Raw genomic sequence first — 10,000 nt, 5'->3', positions numbered from 1 at the left:
ACTCTATACAAACTTACACCCTGAGTATGGAATTTGAATAAAATATAAAATAAAAACTAAAATCTCTCTTTCTCACTTTCTTCCTCTCTCTTGGGATCAGATGAAGATAAAACGACGTTTGCAGGGTGGAGCTCACAGGAAACTGAGTAACACACAACTGAACATTGTTGGACTGACTCCTGCAGCACGGTGCTGTTTGTGTGTGTGTGTGTGTGTGTGTGTGTCTGTCTGTCTGTTTGTTTACACGTACATTTAAAAGCTGGTTCACACAATTTTTTTTTTATTGTTCTTAACATTGTACATTAATACTGAAGACACTGAAATTATCAATGAATACGTATGGAATTCTGTTGTAAACAAAAAGTGTTAAAGAACTCAGTATTTTATATTTTACATTATTTTAGAAAGTAGCTACATCTTGCAAACTCATGACTGTGTGTCTTTGTTAGATGTGTTACTGATTTAAAGGTCAGGGGTTCAAGCTCAAGTATCTCAAAGCTGCCACTTTTGGGCCCTTGAGCAAGGCCCTTAACGCTCTGTATCTGTATCTGTATCCATCTATATGTATATGTATGTGTGTATGTGTGTGTGTGTGTGTGTGTGTGTGTGTGTGTGTGTGTGTGTGTGTGTGTGTGTGTGTGTGTGTGTGTGTATGTATGTGTGCGAATGTGTGTATCTGTATGTATCTGTGTGTTTGGTGAGTTTGATGAAGTTGTTTATTCTCCTTATAGTTTGAATGTTCCTATGTGTGCATCAGGTTCGGTTCACGAGATTCTCTCTTGGTTCCACTAAGTGCAGCTGAAAGTCTGGATGTGAGTTCAGACTGTACCACTGTGATCCGACCGGTGCACAGCTCCATCCTCGGAGAGAAGTACTGCTTTGAAGTGATTAACTCAGACAGTAACCACTGCTTTGGCTGCAGCTCGGCTGCTGAGAGGGACCGCTGGATTGAGAACCTGCGCCGTGCTGCTCGGCCCAATAAAGTACTGAATTCACATAAATAAATTCACTCAAATAATGTTCTTTAGGTCAAATGAAATCAGAACCTAATATTTACATACCATGCTGAATCTCAACACACAACAATAAACCAGTATAACTCCAGTAACACCACTGTATACCAGTTCTTTAAAATGCTGCAGTGGAAACTTTACTATTATCAGACTATTTTCCTGCTAAACTGCACAACTGTTGCACTAATTCTTTCTCTAAACAGAATGTTGTGTTCTTTTGTCTAGATAACACATACTTATTCTCCTGCGTGTTAATTGTGCTGTACTCACTCTTGTGTGTTTGTTCTGTACGTAGTTGTGTGTTTTGTACTGTTGTGTGAAGCGACATTGTCGAGGAGAAACTCTAATGATTGGTTCTTCTGTAAATGTGTGTTTGCTGTAATGTTTTTTTGTAGGATAACTGTGAGCGTACGGAGAACTTTCTGAGCCTGTGGGTGAACGAAGCTAAAGATCTCCCTCCAAAAAAGCGGTATTACTGTGAGATTTATCTGGACGGAACTTTGTTTGCTCGCACCAGCAGTCGCAGCGTGGATAAATCATCATCAGGGCCTGGGAATGACGGAGGGTCAAGCAATGTGGGCGTGTCTTCTGGAGGAAGTGGAAGTGCAGGGGGGTGCCAGCTGTTTTGGGGCGAGCTGTTTGAGCTTGATAACCTCCCACCTGTCACACAGATTACACTGCATCTCTTCCGTGATGATGAGCCCAAGAAGAAGCGCCACTCGAAGGATGAGAGCATTTCTTACCCTCTGGGCAGCGTGGCTTTGTCTCTGGCCAACATTAAAGGACGAGTGTTTCAGGAAAAATGGTATCCCATCATACCCTACAAACCCCCTGGTACAGGTGGAGCGAAAGAGCAGCTTGGGCCGCAGGCATGTCTCCGGGTAAAGTCACGTTTTCAGAACCTGCAGGTGCTGCCGATCGAGAGATATAAGGAGTTTGCAGAGTATGTGACACTGGGGTACATGGAGATGTGCAGCAATCTGGAGCCTTTGCTGAATGTCAGGGACAAAGAGGAGCTGGCTGGAGCGCTCGTCCATGTTCTACAAAGCATTGGAAAGGCCAAGGTGTGTAGCATCAGATACAAGTTCTCACTCAACCAGTTAAACATGAAAACGTACAACCAACAATTCTAATATAGGCAAATGTTGGAAAATGTATTTATGAAGCATTTATTTATTTATTTATTTATTTATTTATTTATTTATTTATTTATTTATTCATAATGAGTGGTGCAGAATTAAAATGTTTATTAAACGTAAATCTAAAACTCCAAAAGTCCTTAATCTCTTCAACTCATTAATCATTACACAGATTTGAGTGTAAAACTATCACACAGCTGACTTTAGATGGTTTATTTAAATTATCTTTAGTTGTTTCTGGTCTGAGATTTAGCCCTAAAGAAACTGATGGCTTTTATTCCTTTTGTTTCATTTCCAGGAGTTCCTCATCGAGCTGGGTGGTGCTGAAGTCCAGCGCTCGGGCGAGAATGAGGCTCTAATCTTCAGAGAAAACACTTTGGCCACCAAAGCCATAGACGAGTACATGAAGCTAGTGGGGCAGAAATATCTCCTCGATACTCTTGGTACTGAAAGTTATTTTTTTCCATGGTCAGTTTTTTTGTCAGTAATTAATGGGAATGAAATTATTAAATATTGTAGTGTATTGGTTGAATATTGCAATAGTGGGGTTGCTTTTAGAGGACTGGGAGGGTGCTACTAGTTCCCTCCTGGGAAGTGATGTACAATGTTTTTGATGTGTTCCTAGCACGGGCTGAGTTAAGATGTGTGTAAAATGCAGCACTCTGTTCAGTAAAGTTTTTTAAACCAACATGGTTCCTTTTGCTTCGGGGCCACTGCTTGATGAGGAGCTGGAAGAGCATGCAAAGTGGGCCACGCCCATAGTGGCCGTAGTAAAAAAAGATGGGGGCTTGAGGATTTGCCGTGATTACCGCTAATAGCTGTACACGGCTATTAAGCCTGATGTGTACTCCATACCCACGCCATCTGAACCATTCTCGAAGCTAGCAGGGGAAGTTGTTCACAAAATCACACCTGATTTGAAACAAGCTTATCAACAGCTTCCACTGGATGACAACTCTGCTGACTTACTGACTGTTTACACTCACCGTGGGCTTTTTCGGTCTCAATGGTTGCGAAATATTTTAATATTTCAAGGATTTTTAGACACTTGCTTGCAGGAATTTGAGGATTCCAGCAAGGGTACTGTTCTGGAACCCTTGCATCGCCTTCTTGACCAGTCTGCCACTTGGCAGTGGGAAGCAAAACATGTGGTAGCATATGCTCAGGTGAAACAGTTGCTACAAACAGATAAGGTGCTGGTGCATTATGATAAAAAAAAGAAACCCCTGGCAGTAGTTTGCGATGCTTCGCCTTATGGACTTGGGGCTTTATTGTTCCACATGGAACATGATGGCCAGGAGAGGCCCATTTGTTTTACTTCAAGAACAATGACTATTACTGAGCGATTGTTTTACTGTCAGAAAGTTTTACCAGTATCTTGCAAGCTGCCACTTTGTGATTTTCATGGACCACAAACCCTGCTTGGACTCTTGTACCATTCTAAGTTTATGCCTACCATTCTTTCACCATGGATGCTCTGCTGGAGTTTGATCATTGGAGCTTACGACTATGAGCTATGCTACAGACTTGGCAAACACATGGGAAATGCCCTCAGTTGCTTACCTTTGTCGGTATCTGATCCTGTTACACCACCACCAATGGAAGTATTGCTGCTTGAAATGTTGCCGGATGAATCAATGCATGCTAAACGAACTGCAAACCTAACTCTTAAAGACCCTGTCATGTAACAAGTACTACTCTGGGTGCTAGATTGATACCCTCAGGAAGCAAATCAATGTCCAAGCCAGATAACTACACTGTTCTTCTGCCAGACTCCAAAGTGGCAGACAGGCCTGAATTACAGCTAACTACTTCAGAGGAGGAAACACCTAGTGGAGAGCTTGCTGGGGCTGAAGGTGTGTCTGAGTCCCCTGCTCTTGGGAGGTACCCTGTTCGAGAGCGTCTGCCCACAAGAAGGTTTTCAGATTTTGTGGATTGGGGGAAAGGGGTGTAGTGTATTGGTTGAGTATTGCAGTAGTGGGGTTCTTTTTAGAGGACTGGGAGGGTGTTACTAGTTCCCTCCTGGGAAGTGATGTGCAATGTTTTTGTTGTGTTCCTAGTATGGGCTGAGTTAAGATGTGTGTAAAATGCAGCACTCTGTTCAGTAAAGTTTGCTAAGAATACGACTGACTCCTCCTGCCACTCAAAAATCTTACAAATATATCTAGATTTGGATTTCTTCACACATCTTTAAGTACGGTTTATGGTATGATATGTATACATTGTTAGTAATTGTGTGCGTGTGTGTGTTTAAACAGGAGATTTCATCACTCGACTTTACACTTCCTCAGAAAGCTGTGAAGTCGATCCACAGAAGTGTTCCTCATCTGAGCTTCTCAATAATAAGCGCCACCTGAAGGAGACATGTAGTGAAGTAGTGCAGCAGATCACTGAGACTCACAGGTGTGTATGAGGAAAAATAAATACTATATGACTGAGGTATTGGTTAATGGTCTACTAAAGGATATAACCCTATAACTAAAGGATATAAGCCTTCATGAGCCTGAAAGCTCCAATGAAAAGTAAAAAAACAAACTTCCAAACCCAGCTGGTGAAGTAGTTGCTCAAAAGTAACTGATCGAATGGTTCTGGGTCACTGATCATAAGGTTGGGGGTTCAAGCCCCAGTGCTGCCAGTTGCCATTGCTGGGCTTTTGACCAAGGCCCTTAGCCTTCTCTGTTTCAGGGTGCTGTATCATGGCTGAACCCAACTTCTTATGCTGGGATATGTGAAGTAAAAATATTTTCTGTAATGTACATGTGACAAGTAAATTCTTCGATCGATCTAATGGTGTAGTACAGTGTGATGAGATGTGGTTTTGCGAGTGTGTGCTGAGGTTGTGATATGGATCTGCTTGTGATCCATCTCCTGCAGCTCTTTTCCAGTGGAGCTTAATGAGATTTTCTCCAGTTGGATGTCCGATTGTGAGGAACGTGGACGAGCAGATATCGGGTACCGTCTCATTTCAGCATCTTTGTTCCTTCGGTTCCTATGTCCAGCCATCCTCAGTCCCTCTTTGTTTGGACTGACCCAACCATACCCAGAACCCAACACACTCCGGACTCTGACTCTCACAGCTAAAGTGCTGCAGAACCTTGCTAACTTCACACCGTGAGTTACAGAAACTACACAACATTTACCATCTCATAGACACAGCACTGTCAAATGTAAATACCCTTTCAGTCATACAAGAACTTCATTCATTCAATTACTTCAACTTGATAGAATTCTAAAAATAGAAACTTTATATTTACACAAACTTTCACAACATTTTATATGACTTTACATTAAATATAAATTATATTCAGACCAAATGAAAAAGAAAACAAAAAATCTAAATGAGCACAACTGAAGTTTTATTGAATGATATTGATGTGAATTATCTTTAGCAGATCAGATGAAGATCCAGATTCAATATTCTCTGGCTCCTTCCATTTATACTGTAGGTTTGGAGAGAAAGAAGAGTACATGCTTTTCATGAATGAGTTCCTGGAAGAACATTGGAATGATATGAAGACTTTTCTGCAGAAAGTATCAAACCCTGACAGTGAATTAGAGATGGCTCGGTTTGATGGCTATGTGGATCTTCCTTTACGCCTCGCTGTGCTTCACAGCCTGCTGGTGAACATCATCTCGACAATGAACCCGGTAATATACTCAACAATAATCATAAACACCCCAAGGCACCTCACTAAGGCACAACCAGCTGAAGGTTTCAGAATCAGATATATTCAGACATGCATTTATCATTTTGTTGAATTTTTGGATCATTGCTGAAATACTTTGCTCTGCTGAAATCCAATAACAAAATTAAGAAAAATATAAGGTGTGTATATAAGTAAATATAAGTAAACCTTTCTTATTAATTATCACACTTCATAACTCCTGTTTTTCTAAGGAAAAGTTAAACAGTCTGCAGCCGCTTCCATCCATCCTGAACCAGATCACAGATCACCTTGGCCCAGACGTTCCCCGGATCTCATGCAGCGGGTAACACAGGAAACTCTAGGAACCTCTGCATCACTCACTTTGAATGTTCAGCATTAGTGACTATTCATGAGTGAGAAATGTTCAGTAAGAGGCACTGATCAGGAGTAGTAAATGTCCAGTACAGAATGATCCTGAAAGTGAAATGTTCAGGAGATGGAATGTGCCGTGGATTTATAGCATTGGGAATTGTAAGCAAATGTTTAGGGAATAGTTGGGAAATAGTCATTCCCTTGTCCTTTCCTCACTCTTCCCTCAGTATTCCCCAAGAGGAAGTTGTAGCTCAATGGTTATAACTTTGAACTTGTTATCAGAAGTTCAAATTCCAGCATAATTGTAAATAATTGTAAATCACTTTGGATTAGGGCTTCTGATTGATGCTGCGGATGGTAAATGTTTAGGAGAGGGATTTTTGAGGATTACAATTACTGAGAACTTTTGGATGTATTTGTTTGACTGTGGGAGTAATAATTAATAATGTATATTTTGTTAATTTAGTTACATTTGTGAACCAGTCAAGCCCACCTGTGTTCTTCCCCGAGAACTCAATAAGTACAGCCCACTGAACAAGTCCCTGCAGCTCCTGCCCACAGACCCACGGCCACCACACACCAAGGACAAACACCGGAAGCAGGTGACAAGGACGCAGAGTGTTCCCGCCTCTGACAGACATCATCGCCATTTTCTGAAGAGAACAACCAGCACCACAGAAATACCTGAGACTCCTGACAGCCACCCAAATAATGAAAATTCCCCCATTCACATCTCCTCACCAGACGTGAGTGTTTTATAACATTAGTTCTTTTTAAACAGTCTGGTGTTAGGTCACATGTTCCTCCACCCATTTGAGGTTATTTGCCCCACCCCCCACACACACACACACACACACACATACAGACACACACACAAACAGGACAGCTGGTTGAGAACCTCAAATGAGAGGATGAATGAGTATATGTGTAGTGATGCAGTGATTCATTCGTGTGTGTGTGTGTGTGTGTGTGTGTGTGTGTGTGTGTGTGTGTGTGTGTGTGTGCGCGTATTTAGAGTCAGTCTGTTAAACCTCCACCTGCTCCTGTTCCCTGGATCAAAGAGCAGAATCAGACCAAACATGTTCAGGAAGAGACAAGTCTCCTGGATAAGGTGTGTGTTCATCCAGAACATCATCATTATCATCAACTCTGCTAAAATTTCTTACGTTTCACTGTGTGTGTGTGTGTGTGTGTGTGTGTGTGTGTGTGTGTGTGTTTCCAGCATGCTATGGAGCTGTGTGAACTGCGTTTAGGGGTGGATCAGGTGACAGAGCGTGAGTTGGAGATGGCGAAGCGTCTGGAGGATTTTATTATCATAAGTCAGGAGCAGCAGGCGCAGCTGCAGGCCGAACTGCAGGAACTGCACAGTATGTTAGCGCTGAAAGAGGAGCAGCTTGCCAGCACCACCTTCAGGTAAAACATACACACACACACACACACACACACACACACACACACACACACACGCACGTACGCATGCACGCACACACACACACACGCACACACACACACACACACACACACACACACACACACACACGCACACACACACACACACACACACACACACACACACACGCCAGACTTACGCATACGCACACACACACAATAAAAAGCCACATTGCAATGCACAATAAGCCTGAGATCAGATCTAACAATCACACTGTGTCTTAATAAGGTCACACTTATACTGCCTACTCACTCATACCTGTGTGTGTGTGTGTGTGTGTGTGTGTGTGTGTGTGTGTGTAGACTGGATGTGATTGAGGAGGAGCGTGAGGAAGATGAGAGGAAGCTGAGTGTCGCTTTGGCAGCAGCTGAACGCATGAATGTGTTGGTAAGTGGGTGGAGATTTATTATTATTATTATTATTATTATTATTATTATTTTTTTTTTTTTTTGTATTTTTTCTTGTTTTTGTTGTCCTTATTTTGCATTTTTGGCAGTTTTGGGTAAGTAATGAATACTGAAATATTCAGCATATACCTATATGTGTGTGTGTGTGTGTGTGTGTGTGTGTGTGTGTGTGTGTGTGTGTGTGTGTGTGTGTGTGTGTTTTCAGGAAGAGCAGTTTGCAGTTCTGTTAAAGGACATGCAGCGAGTAAATACAGTGCATGGTGGTAACCAAAATATGTCCAACATCAACACTTAACACTGAGACAGTGAGACAGTGAGACAGAGAGTAATACAGTGAGACAGAGAGCGAGACAGTGAGACAGAGAGTGAGGCAGAGTGAGCTCATTGTGTATGATATCATTGTATGTGGTTAATAGTTTTTACCCAAACTCCTGGACCTGTAGTGTAGTTGTGTTAGTCTATGTGTGTTAATTTGTTAGTGTTCAGGGTTGTGTGTTTAATAAAAGAAATGTAAAGTGTGTGAATAAAAAACTTGGTTTGAATTGTAAGGTAAAGACTGAGGTTTTATGTCTCACATTTGTACAATGCCATTTCTTGTGTGTGAGTTCTGAAGTTCCACTTTATCAACTCCATGATGATGTCAAATCTTTATCCTGATTGTTTGGAAGTTCGGCTGTTGACCACCTTGGATTTTTATTATTCTCACACATTCAAATTTGTTACTTCCAAACACTTCTTGTTGTTTTGATTCTATAAAGTGATATTGATTCAATAAAGTTATACACCATATATGTAATCCTGATCCTGTTTCTGAAAAAAAATTCTTATATTTGTGTGTGTGTGTGTGTGTGTGTGTGTGTGTGTGTGTAGGTGTGTGTGTGTGTGTGTGTGTGTGTGTAGAATATTAATGCAGGGTTTTTGTTACCACTGTATTTTATTTATATACTCTATAACTATAGACATTATTAATGGTTTGAGTGTGGAGCAGGAGCTTCTCTGCCCAGATAAGTTTCTATAGTTTTCATGTGTGTAGTTTTTGGAGTGTTTATGGGACACTTGCAGTTGTAACATTTTGGCAACACATGCAGGTGATCAGCGTAATCTTCTGTCATATAAAGAGGATGGAATTGCATGCATGGAATTATTATTAGGACTTTACGAAGATTTCTAAACAGCGTCAACAGCCTGCTCATTTCAGTTCCTTCACTCTCAGCTCCATCAGTGCAGGATAGTTTCAGAAAAATTTAATTGAGAACATGAATGAAATAAAAACCACAGAAGTTTTACATTTAACACAAGTAATGAACAAATAATCCGTTTTTTTACAGACTTATATAACAGATAAACACATGCAAACTTTATCGACTCAGAAGATCCTCCTTCATTCTACTGTTTAATCTCCATCTTACCTCAATTCTGTTTTCTGTTTATTCCTCTTTTCAGCTGCTTACCTTAAAAAAAAAAAAACAGTTTCAGTCATTAACTTTTATGTTTATTAATATATTATATATTTATAGGACTTAATAAATTTCATTGTCCGTCACGTGATCACGCCCTCCGTTCCTGCCGCTGAACCACTGAGTCACATCTAAACTGATTCGACTCGTTCATTCGGTTCACTACCAGATCTTCAGGTTCGCTCAAACTCTTGGCCACGCCCTTTTTTTGTAAAAGGCGTGTCCGTTTACTGACTACAACTAATCACGTGCTCCTTCTCGGCACCCAACACGGTCACGTCCTTTACAGGACTTTAGTGAACAAAAAATAAATCAATGGAAATTAAAATGTGGAGGTTTGGATTAAATCTCTCTCAATAATAATAAGATTTTGTTTCATCAAAACATACTCATTAAAATATAGTTTTTTTTTCTATTTTATTCTTTATTATTTATTTCTGGGGTGGCATTTTTTAATTTGTGTCTGTTAAATATCCAAAATCTTCCAATTTATAGCACTTCATTCACTGATCAGT

The 10,000-nt window shown here is 40.8% G+C and overlaps 2 protein-coding genes across 7 annotated transcripts in view; both read left to right on the top strand.

The window, feature by feature from the left end:
* Positions 1 to 8,830, top strand: part of rasal3 (RAS protein activator like 3) — a 20,383-nt gene extending 11,553 nt beyond the window's left edge. For both annotated transcript variants that reach the window (XM_046861183.1, XM_046861189.1), the window contains 13 exons: positions 101 to 189; positions 758 to 983; positions 1,409 to 2,077; positions 2,451 to 2,595; positions 4,411 to 4,555; positions 5,027 to 5,263; positions 5,599 to 5,800; positions 6,051 to 6,142; positions 6,638 to 6,917; positions 7,187 to 7,282; positions 7,394 to 7,584; positions 7,924 to 8,008; positions 8,234 to 8,830. In XM_046861183.1, coding sequence (XP_046717139.1) covers positions 101 to 189; positions 758 to 983; positions 1,409 to 2,077; positions 2,451 to 2,595; positions 4,411 to 4,555; positions 5,027 to 5,263; positions 5,599 to 5,800; positions 6,051 to 6,142; positions 6,638 to 6,917; positions 7,187 to 7,282; positions 7,394 to 7,584; positions 7,924 to 8,008; positions 8,234 to 8,323 — 2,547 coding nt within the window. In that variant the 3' untranslated portion in view covers positions 8,324 to 8,830. The remainder of the gene's footprint in view (positions 1 to 100; positions 190 to 757; positions 984 to 1,408; positions 2,078 to 2,450; positions 2,596 to 4,410; positions 4,556 to 5,026; positions 5,264 to 5,598; positions 5,801 to 6,050; positions 6,143 to 6,637; positions 6,918 to 7,186; positions 7,283 to 7,393; positions 7,585 to 7,923; positions 8,009 to 8,233) is intronic.
* The window catches only part of wiza (WIZ zinc finger a), a 26,401-nt gene that overhangs the window by 2,840 nt on the left and 13,561 nt on the right, over positions 1 to 10,000 (top strand). For 4 of the 5 annotated variants that reach the window (XM_046861235.1, XM_046861246.1, XM_046861217.1 and 1 more), the window contains exons 1-2: positions 9,716 to 9,820; positions 9,981 to 10,000. The exon at positions 9,981 to 10,000 is cut by the window's right edge. The exons of the other annotated variant lie outside the window; for it this stretch is intronic. The gene's annotated coding sequence lies outside the window, so the exon portion shown is untranslated. Of the gene's footprint in view, positions 1 to 9,715; positions 9,821 to 9,980 lie in introns of those variants that run through there. 5 annotated transcript variants of the gene reach the window in all.

The sequence above is a fragment of the Silurus meridionalis genome, chromosome 1, assembly GCF_014805685.1.
Source record: "Silurus meridionalis isolate SWU-2019-XX chromosome 1, ASM1480568v1, whole genome shotgun sequence".
Taxonomy (NCBI): domain Eukaryota; kingdom Metazoa; phylum Chordata; class Actinopteri; order Siluriformes; family Siluridae; genus Silurus; species Silurus meridionalis.
This window is presented reverse-complemented; position numbering and strand designations above follow the sequence as displayed.